Raw genomic sequence first — 21783 nt, 5'->3', positions numbered from 1 at the left:
GCCGCTGACCGGCGGGTGACCTCACCGCTAGCCGCTAAGTTCCCACCATTGAATATAATGGACTGGGCTGTGCGATGCGCTGTCTGCTCAGACGCACAGAGCCAATCAGATGAGCGCAACGAAGTTGCGCTTCCTGATTGGCTATAGAGACCTTTCTGTGACAGCTGTCACTGACAGGTCTCTCTGCATTCGGGGATAGGGGTCCCATGTGTCAGCATGGGACCCCTTTCAGTCCGGCATGGAGCGGGTGTTCGGTTTGTTTTTTTCTCCAAGTACGTGGATTTATCTCTGGAGCCTGGTTGAGGTGAGTATATTGATCTTTTATTTTCAGGTACCCCTGGATTCTACATGGAGAAGAGGACCGATGTCGGCGTGTGAACATAGGTAAGTATGTGTGTGTCGACGTATGAAATAAAGTTTTACTTTCACGGTGTGTGTGTCCTGTTTTTATTTGGGTATTTTTTTTCCAGTAGTACTACAGGTACCAGCGGGCCCGTTTTTCTCCCGCATGCTGGTACTTGTGGTTCTCCAAGTACCAGCTTGCGGGGGAGGCTTGCTGGGACTTGTAGTACTGCTGGAAAAAACAATATTCTTTTCATGATCACAAAAGGCTATCAGCCCCCCCATCCGCAGCCCATTGGATGGGGGGGGGACAGCCTCGGGCTTCACCCCTGGCCCTTGGGTGGCTGGGGGGGGGGGGACCCCTTGATTGAAGGGGTCCCCACTCCCCCAGGGTACCCCGGCCAGGGGTGACTAGTTGGATATTTAATGCCACGGCCGCAGGGCACGGCATAAAAGTGACCCCCGGCTGTGGCATTATCTGTCCAGCTAGTGGAGCCCGATGCTGGTGTTAAAAATACGGGGGACCCCTACGCTTTTTGTCCCCCGTATTTTTGGCACCAGCACCAGGCGCAGAGCCCGGTGCTGGTTTTAAAAATACGGGGGATCCCCTGTCAATTTTTTCCCCGCATTTTTAGAACCAGGACCAGCTCGAAGAGCCCGAGGCTGGTTATGCTTTGGAGGGGGGACCCCACGCCATTTTTTTTTAGGATTTTACCGTTCCAGCAATAAAAATAAATAAATAAATAAATAATATTTTAAAAAATATATAAATAATATTTGTGCCTCCAAAAAAAAAAAAAAAGTACCTAATCCCTTCTAATATAAATAGATCTGCTATTCCCAAAAAAAAAAACACAAAAAAAAACATGTTTAAATTTTTTTTATTTGTTTTCACCCTCCAAAGTGTGGCGGATTGAAAATGACGAATTTGCTGTCTAAAAGCACTGCTGTCGAATTTCCAAACTTGAATTGAATATGCTTTGGTCGAATTGCAGCACTTATATCATTGCAGAAAAGTCGAATTTGCAAAAATTCGAATTTCAAAAAGTCGGATTTTGAAAGTCCGTTTTTTGGTCGGAAAGCACTGAATTGCATAGGCAAATTTTTTTTTTGGTCGAAAATGACCCGAAATTCGACAATTTCGGGAATTCGACCGCAATTGCATATACCCCTATAAGTGCAAAACCCTCATTTTCTACTAAATGTCTCTATTACTCTGCGGTCTGAAGCACATGAGGCCACACAGGCATAGAAAGGCTGAATCACCTTCATTGCTATGGGTAAGAATTACTACAGAGAGCATGCTTCTGTGTAGACACGTGTGTGTGTGTGTGTGTGTGTGTGTGTGTGTGTGTGTGTGTGTGTGTGTGTGTGTGTGTGTGTGTGTTTGTGTGCTTGTGTTGGGGGGAGTTAATATGTTACGTTTAATGTTGATTTCACAAGGTAGATTCCATTACTTATAACTTAAACTGGACCTGAATGAATGTACTTTTTGGAGGAAGTGTTATTTCTTTCTTAGCTTCCTTAATTTCATCACAGACATAATATCGAGAGGCAATCAATTTGCCGGCTGTCGGGATCCCGGCGGTCAGGATACAGAAGCCGGGATCCCAACAGCCGAAATACCAGCTCACAGGGGCTATTCCCACTCGTGGGTGCCCACGACATCCATAGAGTGAGAATAGATCTTGTGAGCATGGTAAACGCAACAAGGCGAGTGCAGCAAGCCCGCAAGGGGCTCGCCCCACTGCTGGAATTCTGGCGGCCGGGATGCCGTTGTCGGGATACTGACAGCCGGCATCCTGCCAGCAAGGATTACATATGTATTCCATTATATAATATTGCAATACAGAAGCTCCGCTAAGGTCCACAAATTGAGCGTGTCAATAATGCTTATTCTTTGTACCAACTACTGTATATTATACAGGCTTTCCACTACATACATGTATTTTAGATTCATAATTAGCCAGCCCTTGGAATAACACATAACATAGCAATAAGAGTGAATATGATCATCATTAATTACTTATTAATGTAGGGTTATGTTATTTTATATTTAGTATAGCAAATAAATACTGCATTACATTATAAGGCCTTAACAGGCTATATGTCATCAAGTAAACAAACACAGATAAAGTGTGTAAATCAGCACAGACTGACACTACTCCAGCTAGCATCTGTGGCTAAATATGATATAGAAAACAGGCAAAGATTGGGGTCTACGAAACACCTCATTGTCAGTGCAAAGAATATATTCTGTAAGATCCTTTCTGTTTGCCATTTGTATGTCCTTTATGTCATTTCTACACCTAGCCACTCTATGTAAGTATATGGTTTTGCATGCCTAGTGCACAGGTCTGGCGACATGACCTAGGTGTGCAATGGCTGACGCATTTATTTATTAATGCCCTGGCTTTGGTCTATCCTGTGTATTCTGTCATTTCTGTATTACTTATTTTTTTACATTTACTTATACAGTATATCATCAGCAATTCCTGTTGCGGTTAAAACTCGTACTGATCTCTGGCAACCTTGTGACCACTGCCACAATTTCACTAAGCTTTCCATGCTGGCGAGTACTACGCCTTGTCTAGTTTTGTTTTGATCATGGTGTATCTATTTTCATGATAATGGAAAGTATAACAGTGCTACAATATGTATATAAAACCTTAAATGCAATCAAGACCGGATGGATGGATTAAAAATAGGTGATTTTAATTCAAAAATATCAAAGCTGAGAAAGCTGCTTGATACAGTGAACTGCATTAGGTGTTGGTTAGTCCTGCCTCCAATCACTCTATCAACTTACAGAGCTTATAAAGGAAATATAAAAGGGTGCCTGGACCAGTCATCCAGATTTCCAAGCAACTACAGTATTTTCCCAGATCGCTGAGTCATACAAGGGCAGGCGTTGTGCTTCTTTGCTAAAAGTTACCTGTGCACTATCGTCTTGTGGTAACTATTCCTGTGAGATAATTTACATATCACTAATAAAAACTGTGACTGCAGTGTTCTCCCCAGGCTTACATACTGTAGCGCTTTTATACTTTCCATTAAAATTATTGTTTGTTTTTAGGAAATGACACCTCTATTAGCACTTGACCAATAAACATATCTCGTATCTTTCTTTTTCTTGTATCTGTTTTCACGCCAAAATTACTGTAGCAAACCCAGTAATAAGTGACAATAGCTGTGCTAAGGGTTGGAAAGCTCCTGTGCCATGTTGAGAACCCTTTGCACGAAGGCCACATCCGTGGAGGTGAAAGTGTCAAAGTATCAGAACTTAATTATGGACAAAGCTACACCACAGAAGTGTAACGTCTAGCTGCTTAAGAGGTTCACACTGACCACGTGGACTGGACACTCCCCACGGCAGGGGCAGGAAGGTATACAGCAGAATAAGCCTGGCGGATAGTCAAAGAGAGCAATCCGGCCAGCACCATTTGCTGAAGTCATACAGGACAAAGAGGGAATCCGTTTTACGGAGTTCTCTTGTCCTGTCCACATAAATCCGGAAAGTCCGCATGACATCCAAGGAGGTCTGCTACAGAGAAGAATCTAGTAACTTGAAGGAAGGGACCGTGATCTGGTTGATGTGAAACCTGAATACGAACCTAGGAGCCCAATCGCGTACGAGTGAAAAATAAGAAAAGGGGAATGACAGGACAATGCACTCCTGTCAGACACTCAACGGACCGATATGAAGGCGAGGAGGAAGACCATCTTCCATGTAAGCCAGCAAATGTCCACAGTGTCCAAAAGCTCAAAGGAGGACAACTGAAGTGCATGAAGAACCAATGATAAGTCCAACAGAGCCACCAAAGGAACAAACGGAAGTTGCATATGGAGAACACTCTACAAAAAACAGTCTGTACATCAGGAAGACAACAGAAAGCACTGAAACCTGTACATTTAACAAGAAAAGGTGGAAATCCAAATCCAGCTGCAAGAAAGACAGAACTGGCAAGAGATGGAAAGATCTGGGTTAGAAGCCTCAAGCTGAACACCAGCCCAAGTATGTCCTCAAACCTGGTGATAAATCCTGAGAGACAAAGGCTTCCGGGCATTAATGAATGACTGACCATGAGAATCCCTTATCTCTCAGAATGGCTGTCTCAAGAAACACCCACTGTCAAAGTGAGACAGGCCAGATCCAGTCAGGACATGAAAGGTACTGACTAAAAAGACCTGCATGCAAGAATGATCGAGACTCGTCATTGCTCAGTAAAATGCGGATTCTGGCCCTCATTCCGAGTTGTTCGCTCGCAAGCTGCTTTTAGCAGCATTGCACACGCTAAGCCGCCGCCTACTGGGAGTGAATCTTAGCTTATCAAAATTGCGAACTAAAGGTTCTCAAAATTGCGAATAGAAATTTCTTTGCAGTTTCTGAGTAGCTCGAGACTTACTCTTCCAGTGCGATCAGTTCAGTGCTTGTCGTTCCTGGTTTGACGTCACAAACACACCCAGCGTTCGCCCAGACACTCCTCCGTTTCTCCAGCCACTCCCGCGTTTTTCCCAGAAACGGCAGCGTTTTTTCACACACTCCCATAAAATGTCCAGTTTCCGCCCAGAAACACCCACTTCCTGTCAATCACATTACGATCTCCAGAACGAAGAAAAAACCTTGTAATGCCGTGAGTAAAATACCTAACTGCATAGCAAATTTACTTGGCGCAGTCGCAGTGCGAACATTGCGCATGCGCAGTTAGCGGAAAATCGCTGCGATGCGAGAAAATTACCGAGCGAACAACTCGAAATGACCACCTTTGGTCTATAAAGACCGAAGTTTGTCCAAGGGAAGGAATACCCGCTAGACTCTGAAATCTAGTAAAGACCCCAAATGTATCATCTCCTGAGACAGAATCAAGGTGTATTTTCACCAATTCATGATCCACCTGTGAGTTTGGAGTAGGTATATTGTGAGACGAATGTGATCTTTTAGCATGTCTAGTGACTAAGCCAGGAGAAGAAGGTTCCCCAGATATGGCAGAATTCTGACTCCCTTTCACTGGAAATGTAAAAATGCGAGGAGCCGTGGAAAGTCCAAATGGGAACATGTAAATAGGCATCCTGGATATTTAGGGAGGCCATGAAGTACCCCTGGAACCGGAGCCAAAATTATAGAATGCAGAGACTCCATGCAGAACTTGGGAACCTGAAGGCACCTGTTAAGCGACTTCAGGTTGAGGATGGCTCGAAAGGTGAACTAGGAATAGGCTGGCATAGAAGAACATGACTCTCTGGGATGGAGGTAATGGGATGATGATCCTGGAGGCCAGAAGGGAGCGGATGGACTCCTGCAGTGCTCCTGCTTTTCCTGGATATACTGAAAGGCTTGTAGAAAAAAATTGGACGGGAGGACGCTCCTGAAAGGTTGGGACATAGTCTTGGGAAACCACAACTCTTACCCAGGCATACACTGTGGTCATCATTCATGTCTCGGAGAAAAGTAGAAGCCGGCATCCCATGCTGGGGTCCCCCAGGTGGCGGCCCATCCCATCATGCAGCCTGTTTATCAGTCGGCTTGGAAACAGGACATCTGGTGGACCAGGTATGTTTTCCTTTGGACTTGGAGCCCTTGGTGGAAGAACTCTGGAACCTAGAGAAATACTGACCATTGGCCTTACACTGTTGATGAGTAGAGAGAAAATGAGAAGATTGCGACCTTGGGGCTGCCGCAGAAGGCAGGAAAGCAGTCTTTGATGCAGCTACCAATACCACAATCTTGTCCATCTTTGGCCCAGAAAAAACCTCCTGCAATAAAAGGAGAGCATCCAAGGCCTTCTTGAAGTCTGCATCAGCACACCAGATGCAAAGCCAGGGGGTTCTCCTGGCTGCCACAACAGAAGCCAAAAACTTAGCAGTTAGGATACCCGTGTCAATGGATGTTTCGGCTAGATAGGAGTTAGCTTCCCGGATATGTTCCACCACAGATAACAACTTCATTCTGTGGACGCCAGAAAAAAGACCATCTTCTAGGGAATCTACTCAGCGTTCAATGGCCTTAGCCAACAAAGTGGATGCAATGGCTGAGTTTGCAAAAGCTTCCACATTACAGAGAATCGCCTTAAGGAAGTTTTCCAGCTTGCTATCCTTCAAATCCTTAAGGGAAGTCGTTTTAGGGATAGGAAGGCTAGTAGATTTTATCAGAGGTGTGAGGTGAGTATTCACCAGAGGACGGCGCTCCCACTTATCCACAGCTGGCAGCAGAAAAATAGAAGCAGTATGCCTAGAAACTTGGAAGCATTTGTTAGGCTGAGCCTATGCCCCCACTAGGAGGTCCTTAAGTTGAGCAGAAGAAAGGAACTCAGTAGCCACCCTCTTCTGACGTTTAAATACTAGGGCATCTGATTTGGATGTCTGGTCCTTGATCTCAAGTGCAGACCTAACTGTCTTGATCAGGGCCTCAACATCTACCTGTATTATGGAGTACTCCAGGATATAGAAGGTCTCAACATCTCGGGTAATGGAGACATTATTCTCATGATTGGAGGAGACATCCGAGTCTGTCTATTACGATTGCGCTTGGATGGGTGATCCTTGTCTAGCATCTGTTGGAGAGATGCCCACACTTGTGCCAGACCCTGCATTGAGTGAAGAACTGCATCCACGGTGGTTCTGAAGCAGCATGCTGCAAATCACCCTGAGCAATTAGAATACTGGCGAGAAGGGCCTGCACCAGTATATAGACTAGCAGTGGGAGAGAGCCTGGGGGTTGCAAGCTGATTTACTAATTGCAACTGTACGTGTGAAAGCATGAAAGCCCAGGACGGTTCCTGACTGGAAGCTCTGGCCAAAGGTATCTCCAGCTGCGTAGCTGTGAAACACCGGACACAAACACTATCATGATGCGGAGCCTGGGGAGAAAGCGCTTAAACACAGCACCTACAGTTATGCAACACAGGAGTACCCACCTTCATGGGTCCTTTGCCCTTTGAAGACATAATAAAAATCCAAGAATGTCAAAATGCACAAAAGTTGCCAAACAGTGGTGTGCTATTAAGGGGTAGGGGTATGGCAATACATTTTTAAAGCTCCATGGGGCAGATGTATTAAGCCTGGAGAAGTGATAAAGCATTGATAAGTGAAAGGTGATAACGCACCAGCCAATCAACTCCTAACGGTCATTTTGAAATGCCAAATGATTGGCTGGTGCGTTATCACCTTCCACTTAACACTGCTTTATCACTTCTCCAGGCCTAATACATCTGCCCCCATGTAGAAAGTGATATCATTCTGTTAATGCCAATGGACAAATTGGTGTTCACTCTAGTGTTACTATAATCAGTAGTATTTATTCAGATAGAATAAGAAAAACAACAAACTGAGAGGTACACACAGTATTTAAGAAATGAGGAGACACTGTAGTGAAACAAAGTATTTCGACACACTTCCTACATGCAGACAGAACATCCAATGCATTAAATAAATGGGCAAATAGTCCTCAACAAACCAACCACAGGGGAGGAAGGAGTTGGATATATAACTTGATCTATATAACTTGATCAGTAGAGTGAGGTATATAGAGAAGAAAGGAGCCTTTGCTTCTCTCTGAAGAGGTGCTGTGGCTGGCAGTGCGTAAAATGGCTGCTCAGGCTCTCAATGAGGGAGGAGAGAGAGGAGGGGTGAGTCCTGTGGCTGAATGCTAGCAGTGAGGGTATTTGCCAAGGGGTGGGGGGAAAGGCTAACAGGGAAAGCCTGCCTTTCCAGCTGACCCGGACACCAGGGCAATGGCTGCCACAATAGTAGTGCCTCGTTGCCATTTTTATGCCCTGGTGGTCTAGTGGGGGTGCGGAGACAAGCGGAGCCCCAAATGCCAGCACTGCAGGTGATCTCCCTTACCTGCTCTCCACTGCGTCCATCTTAGGCTCCTGTGGTGTGCACTATGGAGCCCGGCCAAAATCACTGACCCAGTCTCCAGTGCTGAGGCCGCTGGCGCTGGGTGGAGCGGCAGAGTAAGTATCCTATAGGACGCTGACTCACTGCCTGCTCTGTTAGGGAAAAAATAGAAACAAGATAAAATAAAATAAAGAACCTAAATTTGAAGCTGCTTAAAAGTATCCCCAGGAAACAGTGCCATGCTCCTTGCAAGCACTAAATGAAACTGGACCTTTAGGCTGGAGGTGGGGTATAGGGAAGAGGGAGCCTGGGCTGCTGGGATGAGAAACGTAACTATTTGGTGCCCAGACTCCAGCTCAGCCACCTATACCCAGTGTATAAGCCTGTCTCCCATATGGATGACCACAGAAAGAGCCCTTTTTGCAAAGGGGATGCTAGAGGCAAAGAATATGAGCAAACTTGGGTCAGAGAATGCAATGTCATTAGGTTGGTAAAGGTGTTTGAGCAGGGAAGATTACCTGGTACAACATGACAGGTTCAACTTCATATCCGAGCATATCAGCAAACGCTTTGGCAATCACACTTTTACCACATCCCTGAAAGACAAAAGTCAGAGAAGGTACTTTTACCAATGTTACTGTGACATCATTGTAGAATCCACAGAGTTCAACCTAGTTAGTTTCAAATGTAAAAATATTTACTGCATTAATCAACATAAGGCACCTCCTAATACGCATAAAATCAGGTTAAGGGATTGTGTAAAGGTGTGTACACACGGTGCGACATGCACTTAAGTTTTCTTATGATTTTAAATATATAGTCAAATAGTAAGGAAAGTTAGTGCACATGGCACCATGTGTACACAGCTTGCGATGCCGATGCGCGGTCCCGCGGGATCGGCATCGGAAGGAAAAATAGACTGTGCAGGCAAGTCAATTTTGACTATCTTGTGTAAAAGATAGTCAAAATTGTCATTTAGCCTAAATCGTTATCGCAAGCACAGTCATCTTTGCTTGCGATACCGACCACAGTCCATGTCGCATAGTGAGAATCGGTCATAGTCTGAATCTCACCGTGTGCATGGACCTTTAAAGCGCTGCAATATTATCTTATTCATATGGAGAACTTCCTCTCTGTCAGTGCATTTTATGTGCAAATACTGAGAATACGATTTATATTGCTGTAGAGTACAGTTACCCATCTTGGGAATTTACTATGAACAGATGTGTGATGGTCCCAAAACACAATTTATACTGTACATTTTTTTATGCAACATCAAGCACTAAAATGTAGAACCTTTCTATCTTTCTTCATGTGTAATTCATCCCATTCTACTGTTCCGCAGCCTTCTCAGACAGTTCTTACATCTGTCATATGTAACGGTCAACGTCACACATACAAATGGGGTAATATATTAACAATACAATTGGAGTGTTTAGGGAGCTAAACATTTAAGCATACATATATGTCATTATACACTGTTGGTTAAGCAGGGCTGAAACTAGGATTTCTGTCACCCGGGGCAAGGCAGTAATTTGGCGCCCCCCACCACAAAAATAAATAAATAAAATAAAAATAACTAAACAAACAAAACGTAGGACTAAAATAATCAGATTACAGGTTGAGTCTCCCTTATCCAAAATGCTTGGGACCAGAGGTAATTTGGATATGGGATTTTTCCGTATTTTGGAATAATTGCCTACCATAATGAGATATCATGGCAATGGGACCTAAATCTAAGCACAGAATGCATTTATGTTTCATATATACCTTATACACACAGGCTGAAGGTAATTTTAGCCAATATTTTTTATAACTTTGTGCATTAAACAAAGTGTGTCTACATTCACACAATTCATTTATGTTTCATATACACCTTATACACACAGCCTGAAGGACATTTAATACAATCTTTTTAATAACTTTGTGTATTAAACAACGTTTGTGTACATTGAGCCATCAAAAAACAAAGTTTTCACTATCTCACTCTCACTCAAAAAAGTCCGTATTTCGGAATATTCCGTATTTCGGAATATTTGGATATGGGATACTCAACCTGTATCAAAAATTTCAAAAAAAGGGGATACTATTGGACAATATTTCCCTATGTGCCCCAAATGCCCTAAGCGTCACATGTCCCCCCCGCAGCGTGTTCCACTACATGCCCCCGTGTGTCCCCATATATTGCACTGTATCATAACACTTCATCACTGCACTACATTCCCCTATCCACTGTTCTACATAACTATACTACATCCCCTACACGCTGAACTACATCACTACACTACATACCCTATATGCTACACTACATCCCCCTATATGCTACACCACATCAGTGCACTACATGCCCCTATATACTGCAATACATTACTACACTACATACCCTATATGGTACACTGCATTACTGCACTACACACCCTATAAGCTACACCATATCCCCCATCTGGGAGACAAAGCGGAGGTTGCTACTGCTAACTTGGAGCACAGTGACGATAATAAAGTCTGTCTTTAAGCACACCACAAAGCTGCTGTAGTGATACTCGGTGAGAGTTGGAGGTTGTCCAGGCTCTTAGTTTCCACTGTCAAGTGGATAGCTAGCAAAGTGAGCCTTTGATTTCTGTAACATTGGTGACTTCACCTGTTAACAAGCAAAAGCCCGTGTCCTCTCAATGGTGTGTAGCCAGCAGCTTGTTATCGGTTGGTGCAGGGCAGGCAGTGGGGTTCATAGCCTGCTGAAAAACACAGCACCAATAGCTCGCTTCTGTAGTTTGCACGGTGCACCCTAGTAACAGCGCTGCATGGCAAAGAAGAGAGTTTAAGACAGTAGCCAGCATAGGAGAGATCCCAGGTACTGGAGCTCACCTGCACAGCATCGGAGCAAGCTGCGGGCATGCAAGTGGGTCAGAGAGACTGCCCCGGGAGACGTATGCTGTCTCACTGGAGCAGCAGAGCACTTCCGGTAAAAAAAAAAAAAAAAAAAAAAGACCCTGCTTCTCTGTAGTTCCTCGGTGCCCCCTTAAATCCTGCACCTGGGGCACATGCCCCCTTAGTTGCGGCTCTGGGTTAAGTCATGGCAAACATCCCCCTTGGTACGGCAAATCCTGTGAGACTCTGCTGCATGTCTTTTAGCCTCCCAGCAGAGGTAGCAGAGGTTAAGACAGTAGAGCAATTTAAACATGCATGGGATAGGCATATGAACATCCTTACAAAGACATACTGTAAGTATCAAATAGGGTTGAGGTTACCTAAAGGTTAAAAGAAGGCACAGACTAGACAAGCCAAGTGGTTCTTATATGCCGTCAAATTCTAAAAATTCTCTGTTTCTTGCTCAAAATGTGCATCTTATTCGCACATATAAAACCACTGGAAGCAACAAAACTACTTTGCTAAATAACACTGATCAATTTGATGTTATTTGTACATCTGTGTGCAAATGAGTCTGAATCTGTGTAAGAAAACTACGATGCAGTGACTGTTTCTCATGCCAAGTTCTGTTGTGCTTCATTTGAGACATTGCATGTATTTAAAACTAATTCCTGTGCAGCTAAAGTCTAAGCTCAGCATCTCTAGTACACTGATACCACTTTCACACCGCCTGAGGCGGGTCGCACCCGGGAGCCTGACACGGGAGCTCCCGGATGCGACCCGCCTCAGGGTCCCCTTGCACACCGCTGACTGCAACCCGGCATATTGCCGGGTTGGTGACGTCAGCGGTGACGTGGTGTGGGCGGAGTTGGGAGATCACATGATCTCCAAGCGTCGGCCATACATAGAGAGTGAACGGGAGCCGGGTCACATTGACCCGACTCAGGTCCACACCGCACTGTGAGCCGGGTTGAACACGAGTTCAACCCTGTTCAAGAGCAGGGTTGAAATACCGGGTCACTGGACCCGGTATTTCAACCCCAACATCCTTTCACACCGCACCTGAACACGGGTTATGCGCGTTCTTGTGCCAAAAAGCCGTGTTCAGAGGTGCTGGTGTGAAAGAGGTATTAGACTGGTGTTTTGCTGCATCTACGAGCAGAATAAGATACAAAATGTAAAGTACAGTACACTGCATCTCCTGGAGCGTCTCAGTCACACCGGGTCTCATGCGCTGTACGGTGTATTGATACTAAGGTGTACTGTATGTGGACAAATCTGTATCTTCTAGCACCCACTGACGACTGGTTTATTGAACTGAATTCAGAATATTTCAAAGTAAAAGGCAAATGAAGCATTTACTAAATAAAGGCTTCCTCCACTCAGAGGGGGAGATGTATAAGGCAGTGAAAAGGGTGAAGTTGCCCATGGCAACCAATCAGCTTAAAAGTAACATTTATCAAGTGCATTCTATAAAATTATATGTTGCAACTGATTGGTTGCCATGAGCAACATCTCTACTGGCACACTTCACCACTCTTTTCACTGCTTCAAACATCTACCAGAAGTACAAACAAGTCTATAACAAACATAAAGATGTGTACTCATACACCCTGTGTCGCAAAACGCCTGGTGGGAGAGAGGCATGCTGAGTGTGTGGCATCCTTTTTACTTGAATGTGTATTTTAGTCACGTAGTGACGCGGCAATACAAGACTGCACTGATTAATCCGATATGCACGACGGAATATGGCATGAAAGGCAGCTGCATCCGCTGCATCATAGCACTTCATATACAGGTTCAGACTCAAGGGGTAATTCAGATCTGATCGCTAGGCAGCGTTTTTTGCAGCCCTGCTATTAGATAGTTGCCGCCTACAGGGACAGTGTATTTTCGCTGTGCAAATGTGCAATCGCATTTGTAGCAGAGCTGCACAAACTAATTTTGTGCATCTCCGCACAGCCCAGGACTTACTCAGCCGCTGTGATCACATCAGCCTGTTCGGGACCGGATTTGACGTCAGACACCCTCCCTTCACACGCTTGATCCCGCCTGCGTTTTCCCGGACACTCCCTGAAAACGGTCAGTTACCACCCACAAATGTCCTCTTCCTGTCAATCTCCTTGCAAACGCCCACGCGAATGGATCCTTCGCACAAACGCGTCGCTGACTGGTGATCCCCGTTGCAAATGTGCGACACGCCGGCGCAGTGCGGTGCATACGCATGTGCAGTACGCATCTGATCGCCCGCTGTGCGAAAATGCACAGCAGCGATCAGATCTGATTGACCCCCTCAGTACACACATATACAAGTGTTACAATTATTTAGTGCAGTCTGGTAAAGCGGTTCTGTCACACTGCAAAAAGCACATTAGAGCAAAAAAGATGCTCGGCAGACAAGAAGGGATGTTTGGTGTGATTGCAACAAGGACACATTTGTAAAAGCTGGTAAGAATTGTTTGCCTGGCTGGGAAGTCTGATCTAGGTTACTGCTATTGGGGGAAAGATTTCCCAGGAACTTGGGGACAGATTCAGATGTGAACGGAGTTGCTACTGCTGCTGCTTCCATGGAAGCAGCAGAGATAACACTAATGCAATAAAAGGCATCACATCTTCTGCATGTATTACAGCTCCTGCATGTATTACTGATCTGAGCAGCATCCAAGAATGCAGTATCAGATCATCTGCAATACCAATGGCTAGCTGCATGACCCATGAGATTGCGCAAGCCGGCGTCAGCAGGTCATACCGAGAGGCCAGGAAATCACCACCCTCTGACAGAGATTCTGTCCCTACCCAGCTACGACAGCAACATGCCTCAGTTTTGAGAAACGGAGGCTCTTGCTGCGCCCTTCCCGACCCCAAACAGCATCAGTCCATCAACCACTGACAATCCTATGGCTCCGGCGAGTTTGCAAAGTACCAAAAATTTGTGTTTTGCGGCATGAATCAGGCCCTTGGTGCGCAATATAAGTGTAATACAAAAACAATTAACGGGATAACTGCAGCACCATAGAATTTAACAGTGATGGAAAGTGTATGCTGCCTAACAATGACAGCTGGGCATTCATTCATAGTTTCAACAGCCTAATGGTAAATTGACTGTATGATAACACCAAGGTACACAAGCAGCCCGTGCTACTAATGGGTATCAATAGTAGTACCCAATCAATCATATAAAGAACACATCTAGGAACTATTAACCGACATGCTAGGGGATTACCCAGCAATTCTTTTTTCCCCTATAATTTGGAGCCCCATGTCCAGAGTGTAAAACATTTTCTTTCCAGTTTTTGTAGCATTTTTGACAACGAGCAATCTTGTACCTGAATGATTCATAGCAAATCAGTGCTATTTTACACACTCAACTAATAAATAGCAGTGAGTACTTTAACTGGGGTTAAACACTGCTTCACGAGTATGCTATAGAACAGTCAATTCTAGACTTTAATACACAAAAGTACAAGTGGGGAACTCTGAATTGTGGTATATACATAAAGTACATGTGCTTGATCTGTACACAGTTCTATGCATGTGACCCAACAGATTTGACATATGTAAATAATTAAACAGTAGCAAAAAAACCAAAAACAAATAAAGTGAAAACATTATGGTTAATGTTAATGATCACACAAATATTTTGAGCTGAAGCTCCATGGGATGGTTCCCTGGGGTGTGAACCTATTTTTGTGTGATGTGTAAACACAGGTTTGGTAGTACAAAAAGATTGTGCTATGACGTTCTACTTTTTATTTTGGGAAAGTATTTTAATGGAAGAATACATGAAACTAACCTTTCCTCCGATCAGACACATATCTTTAACCATATGAGACTGCGTCATCTCTGCCAGCAGTTGCTCATGGGTGCTGGTTCTAATGAACTGTGATGATTCAGAATGTAACTGTAAAGGCTGAGTGCCGGCTGCCACCTGTGGAGGAATAATAGCATCAGACTGATCACTTACTATATGCCACTGGCCATGGTGACTTGGAAAGTTTAAGTAGGCAAATGCCAGGTTGGAATAAAAACAAGTATCTAAAGGTGAATTTATTACAATGACATTGAGTTTGTTGCGGATTTTAGTTGAAAATTGGGACAATAAATGCATAAAGTAATAAAACGGGTGTGGTATGAGTTGACAGCAGCCAGGTGTCCGGCGGCCAGCATACCGGCGCCGGGATACCGACCGCCGGCTTGCCGACAGCAGGGCGAGCACAAATGAGCCCCTTGCAGGTTCACTGCGCCCGCCATGCTATCTATTCTCCGTCCAGGGGGGTCGTGGACCTCCAAGTGGGAGAAACGGTGTCGGTATGCCGGTTGTCGGGATTTCGGCGCCGGTATACTGTGCGCCAGGATTCCAACAATCGGTATACTGAATACCACCCGATAAAACAGCTATAGCCAAGACATACTTATTGGTGAAGCAAAAGAAACATTCTCCATATATCAGCTCACAACTGTATACTGTGGATTTTGAACAAAGGGTCTGATTCTGATGTGGTCGGCGTAGCAGCCACAAGGAAGTGGATGTGCAGTACAGTACAAGCAAAATTCAAATGCTGTAGAAGGCGTCTGTATGAAATAGACGCCTCCTGCTGCCATCCAAGTACTGCGACCGAAGATGCAGCATCGGATCACCAGCTTACTCAGACTGAAATTCAGAACCAGTCAGCCAGGTCCAACTAGTCGGCATCCGACAAAGCAGACCATGGGCTAGGCACGCCTACAAAAAGGGGCATTTCGTCATGGTCGCCACCGCCGCTCCACCCTCAAAATGCTGAGGTATGTCAATCATGCTGCAGCTAAGGGGGACTGCAAGCGATCACGCGGTCTGATTAGTACGTAAGCCAACGGGTTTACCTACTAATCTGAATCAGGCCCAAAATACTTCATTAATGGTGAGTTTTACAACAACATTTAGGAGCAAATCCTAATAAATAGGTATCGACCCTAATTAGGTAGATAGTATTTTGGTCGACCACTATTGGTCGACATGGCAAAAGTCGACATGATGAAAATGTCAACATGTGAAAGGTCCACATAGTCAAAAGGTCGACATGGTTCAAAGGTCAAGACTGAAAAAGGTCAACCCAACATTTTTTTCCTTTTTGTGGTGTAATTTTCACCGTCACAGCACATGTAACCCCAATTAGTGTACCACTTTGCTCACCATGCTTCAGGCAAGATGCCTTACTCTACCACCGCTGCGCTTGGCACAGGTTACTATTCCCAATCGTAGTCCACATAGAAGGTAAAGTATGAAAATGTTGACAAAAATAAAAATAAAGAAATGAGTTGACCATATGTGTGTTGACTATTTGCACATGTTGACCTTTTGTACATGTCGACCATAAGCACTGTCGACCTTTCAAACGTCGACCATATGACCATGTTGACCTAATGAATGTTTTGGCCTTAGTGGTTGACCTACTGACTGTCAAATTAATTAAGTTTGACCTATCATCCAGATACCCTAATAAATAGGGAAGATAAGCACTTGGAAAACCATGTTCTGAAGGAGAGAGTATAAATCATACTGAACTACTCTCCCAACATTCCCGAAGGCTCCTGAGTGTCAGGTAGTGCTTTCAATCTTCCCAGTGACTAGGCCCCCTACCGCATCTCATCCACTTCATTAGCAATTTGTGCAATTATGGCCCCTGCACTTATCACCTGGACCTCCCTTACGGGACCTCACGTAGGAGAAGACCATAGAGTAAGCAAAGATTGGGTAAAGGCTATATTTTTGTTCATGCAGGGAAAATACTGGACAGCTTTATTTTTACAGTGGTGCTTGAAAGTTTGTGAACCCTTTTAGAATTTTCTATATTTCTGCTGCCTAAAACTACCTCAGATTTTCACACAAGTCCTAAAAGTAGATAAAGAGAACCAAAACAAACAAATGAGACAAAAAAAAATAAGACATGTTATTTTTTTTTTAATCTAAGAAAATGATCCAATATCACATATCTATGAGTGGAAAAGTATGTGAACCTTTAGGCTTAGCATATATTTTGAAGGTGAAATTAAGAGTCAGGTATTCTCAATCTATGGGATGACAATCAGGTTTGAGTTCTTTTTAAAAGAAATGGGTCTATCAAAGACATGTCCACAACACATTTGTGGAAGTATATCATGCCACGAACAAAGGAGATTTCTAAGGAAATCAGAAGAAGACTTGTTGATGCCTATCGGGCTGGAAAAGGTTACAAAAACGCCTATGAGTTTGAACTCCACCAATCAATAGTCACACAGATTTTGTACACATGGAGGAAATTCCGGACCATTATTACCCTCCTGAGGAGTGGTCGATCAACAAAGATCACGCTAAGAGCAAAGCATCTTAATAGGTCACAAAGGCCTTTCTCACATTAGCTTATGTTAATGTCCATGAGTCCACCACCAGGAGGACACTAAACATCAGTGGTGTACATGGCAGGATTGCAAGGAGAAAGTTGTTGCTCTCCAAAAAGAACATTGCTGCTTGTCTGCAGTTTGCTAAAGATCACCTGGACAAGCCAGAAGGCTATTGGAACAATGTTTTGTGACAGATGAGTACAAAATAGAGTTTTTTGGTCTAAATAAGAAGCACTATGTTTGGAGAAAAAAGAACACTGCATTCCAGCATAAAAACCTCATACCATCTGTGAAACACAGCGGTGGTGGTATCATGGTTTGGGACTGTTTTGTTGTTTCTGGCCCAGGAAGACTTGCCATCATTGATGGGACAATGGGCCGATTCAAATGTTAGCCTGTCCCTCCCTCGGTATTCTAATGTTACTGCCGACAGGAGCGACAACTTCATTTCAGCTCGCTACTCCTGGAGGTAGCGAGCTGAGATGCGTGTATAGAAACCCGTTTGGGAGCCCAAACGGGTCTCTCACAATGGCGCACATTACTTTAGGCGGGTTTAGGCGCTTGATGCGCCTAACCCAGACTGTAATGAGCACGATCAGCGTTATAACGGGACACATTTGAATATCGCCCATCTATCTCCCATCACTGTAGACAGGAAATAGTGGGTGCAATATGATTTGAATTCTGCCCAATGAATTCTGAATTATACCTCAATATTCTAAAGGAAAATGTTAACATAACAGGGTTGAAGCTGTTTTATATGGAGGAATGGGGTCAGATTCCTCCAAGCCAATGTTTAGGACTAATCAACAATTACCAGAAACGTTTACAAGTAGTTATTGCTGCACAAGGGGGTTATACAAGGTGCTGAAAACAAAGGTTTACATACTTTTGCCACTCACAGATATGTGATATTGGATCAGTTTCCTCAATAAAAAAAATGAGTATGTCTAATTTTTTTGTCTCATTTGCTCGATTTGGTTCTCTTTATCTACTTTTAGGACTTGTGTGAAAATCTCAGGTAGTTTTAGGCCAAATTTCAGCAGAAATATAGAAAATTCTGAAAGGATCACAAACTTTCAAGCACCACTGTACATTGCTAAAGTTGTCTCAGAGATACCCTACCCAGCTCGAAATATGTTTTAAATTTGCAAGTCTGCAGTATTTTTTGGTAAGGTTTAACAACGATCATCTATCAGGATTTATTCCTAGTTACAAAGTAAGCCTGCAGAGAGTAAAACATAACAAAAGCTGCATTTTGGTGTAGACAACAAAAGAAACTGTGTGTATGTCTTAATATTCTGAAAAAGCCTACTGAATGATCGTCTGATTTGTGTATCTGAAATTAGAAAATATAGCCTCTCCTTCTGTGTGTATCCTCTATCACAAGAGTACTACGCAAACACTGCATTGATTCTACAAGCACAGAAAGTATTAGTGATGGTGCTTGGTAAGGTACAGAAAATTATTCATTCTGCATAAAAATTGCTCCCACTAACGAATATAATCATTCCATTGCCTAAATGAAAAGTCAATGTTCCTAATTAGGGCCGGTTCCAGCGCTTTTTGCGCCCCGGGCGGGAAATAGGGGCATGGCTTCATACAGGGGGTGTGGTCAGTTACGCCCCCTGTTCAGTAGAGTAGCGCCGCTGAAATGCTATGCGGTGCGCGATGATGTCATCGCGCACCGCACAGCAAAGGTTCTCTCCACGAAGGGAAACTAGACAGCGTCTAGTTTCCCTTCGTGGTGAGGACCTTTGCTGTGCGGTGCGCGATGACGTCATCGCGCACCACACAGTAAAGGTCCTCTCCACGAAGGGAAACTAGACGCTATGCGTCTAGTTCCCTTCACAGCGGGCAGCGGCAGCGGGACACAGTGGGCAGCTGGGGCAGTAGCGGATCTTGCCATGGTGCAGCGCCCTCCGGATGGAGGCGGCGCCCCGGGCAAAAGTCCTGCTTGCCCGTGGCAAGATCTGCTACTGTTCCTAATGACAGCATATTCACTGCTAAATAAACAGCCAAACTGCCACACAGGGAAAAACTTGTCTATACGATCATACAGATGATGTAACGTTTGGTCAATTGACTAGCAAGAACAGTACTGTAATGTAATGATATTAACCTCTATTGAGATGTCTTTGTCACCAGCTCTAATGCTGACTGAGGCTAGAGGTCTGTCAGTATTTTCTCTTTGTTCTACTTTCATAATTTTCAGAGAAACAGGAGATTTTCCAGCGTCGGACAACTCAAATCTCTGAAACATAATACAGAACCTTACAGAAGCAAAATAACAACAGAAACAAATCATTTATTAGACAAATCAACCTAAAAGCTAGTGTAAAATACATATATAATCAAGGATGTCCAAACACTGCTGAGGGTTCTCCATTAAGTAACAAAATTAAAAGTGTACCTTTCTTCGCAGGCATGCAATGCTGGCTGATTCCATAAATAACTTACAGTATTTATTAGGTACTAGTTACCAGCCCGTCAAAATGATGGAACAACATGCAGATGTGCGCGCCTGAACATTGCAACACTTGAACTGCTAGATCAGGCTCCATCAAGTGGCCACTGGCGTGCTAAACACTTGAATTCCCCCGACAGACCAGCAGGAACAGCATTAGACTTTTATTATATAGGTTTAGTGATGTAATTTGCAAATTCTGTCAATAACCCTGCTGGCCCATTCTGTAAGTAGGTGTAATTATGGGACTGTCATATACAGTTAGGTCCATAAATATTTGGACACTGACAACATCTTCATAATTTTGGCTCTGTATGCCAGCACAATAGATGTGAAATTAAGCAATGGAGATGCAATTAAAGTGCAGATTTTCAGCCTTTAATTCAAGGAGTTGAACAAACATATTGTAAGAAAGAAACGATTAGGAATTGCAGACATTTTTATACACAGTCCCATTTCAGGGCCTCAAATGTAATTGGGCAAATTAACACAATAAGTAAAATGTTCATTTTTAAATACTTTGCAGGCATTGACTGCCTGAAGCCTGGAACCCATAGTTATAACTAAATGCTGGGTTTCCTCCTTTGTTATGCTTTGCCAGGCCTTTACTCCAGATGTCTTCAGTTGCCCTTTGTTCTGGTGTCTTTCTTCCTTTAGTTTTGTCTTCAACAAGTCAAATGCATGCTTGATCAAGTTGATATCAGGTGATAAACTCGACTATTGTTTTAGGTCATTGTCCATCTGTACTGTTATGCACGTTCAATCAACAATGTTGAAGTTGGCTGAATCTGACCGTTTAGTATATCCCTATACATTTCAGATTTCATCCGACTGCTTCTATCACATCATTAACAAACACTAGTCAGCCAATGTCACTGGAAGCCTACCATGCCCATGCCATCACGCTGCCTCCATCGTGATTTACAGATGATATGGTATGCTTTGGATCATGAGCCATTCCAAGCCTTATCCATCATTTGTTTTTCTTCCCATAACTCTGGTATAGGTTGATCCTAGTTTCATTTGTTAAAAGAATGCTGTTTCAGAACTGGGAAGGCAACGTCTCTCTGGCCTTTCTATTTTTGAGGCTTATGAATGGTTTTCAGCTTGTGATGAACCCCCTTGTATTTGCTCTTGTCTTCTCTTTATGGTAGACTTGCCTACCTCCTGGAGAGTGTTCTTCACTTAGCTGGATGTTGTAAAGGGGTTTTATTTATCATGGAAAGGATCCTGTAATTATTCACCACTGTTATCTTCTGTGGACTTCCAGGCCTTTTTGTGTTGCGGAGCTTACCAGTACTTTCTTTTTTTCTCAGAAGGTTGATTTGGCCACTCCTAATGTCCCTGCAATCTCTCTGATGTTTTTTTTTTTTGTTTTTTTTGCAGCCATTTGTACTGAGAGCAAATGCCACACTTGGAATCGACTCCAGACCTTTCGCCTGCTTAATTGATGAGGAAACAACAAAGGAATAGCCCAGACCTGTCCATGATACAGCTTTTGAGTCAATTGTCTAATTACTTTCGGTCTCCTGTAAAAGAGGGGACTAGATATTGAACAGCAGTAATTCCTAAACTCCAATGGAGATGTGAATTAAAATTAAAGCAGACAGTCTGCACTTTAAAACTATGGGGGTTATTCAGGTTTGTTAGCAAACCAAAAAAGTAAGCAATTGGTCAAAACCATGTTGCACTGCAGGTGGGGCAGATGTAACATGTGCAGAGAGAGTTAGATTTGGGTGGGATGTGTTCAAACTGAAATCTAAATTGCAGTGTATAAATTAAGCAGCCAGTATTTACCATGGACAGAAACAATATAACCCACCCGAATCTAAATCTCACTGCATATGTTACATCTGCCCATCCTGCAGTACAACAAGGTTTTGCCCAATTGCTTACTTTTTTGGTTTGCTAAC

At 43.7% G+C, this 21783-nt stretch overlaps 1 protein-coding gene across 2 annotated transcripts in view; it reads right to left on the bottom strand.

The window, feature by feature from the left end:
• The window catches only part of VWA8 (von Willebrand factor A domain containing 8), an 875413-nt gene that overhangs the window by 594024 nt on the left and 259606 nt on the right, over positions 1-21783 (bottom strand). For both annotated transcript variants that reach the window (XM_063952874.1, XM_063952875.1), the window contains exons 11-13: positions 19526-19657; positions 14840-14974; positions 8700-8777 (exon numbers count right to left, since the gene is read on the bottom strand). In XM_063952874.1, the coding sequence (XP_063808944.1) occupies positions 8700-8777; positions 14840-14974; positions 19526-19657 (345 nt within the window). The remainder of the gene's footprint in view (positions 1-8699; positions 8778-14839; positions 14975-19525; positions 19658-21783) is intronic.

Source organism: Pseudophryne corroboree, chromosome 2 (assembly GCF_028390025.1).
Source record: "Pseudophryne corroboree isolate aPseCor3 chromosome 2, aPseCor3.hap2, whole genome shotgun sequence".
Lineage (NCBI taxonomy): Eukaryota > Metazoa > Chordata > Amphibia > Anura > Myobatrachidae > Pseudophryne > Pseudophryne corroboree.
Note: the sequence above shows the minus strand (reverse complement) of the source record. Positions and strands in the feature narration are given on the sequence as shown.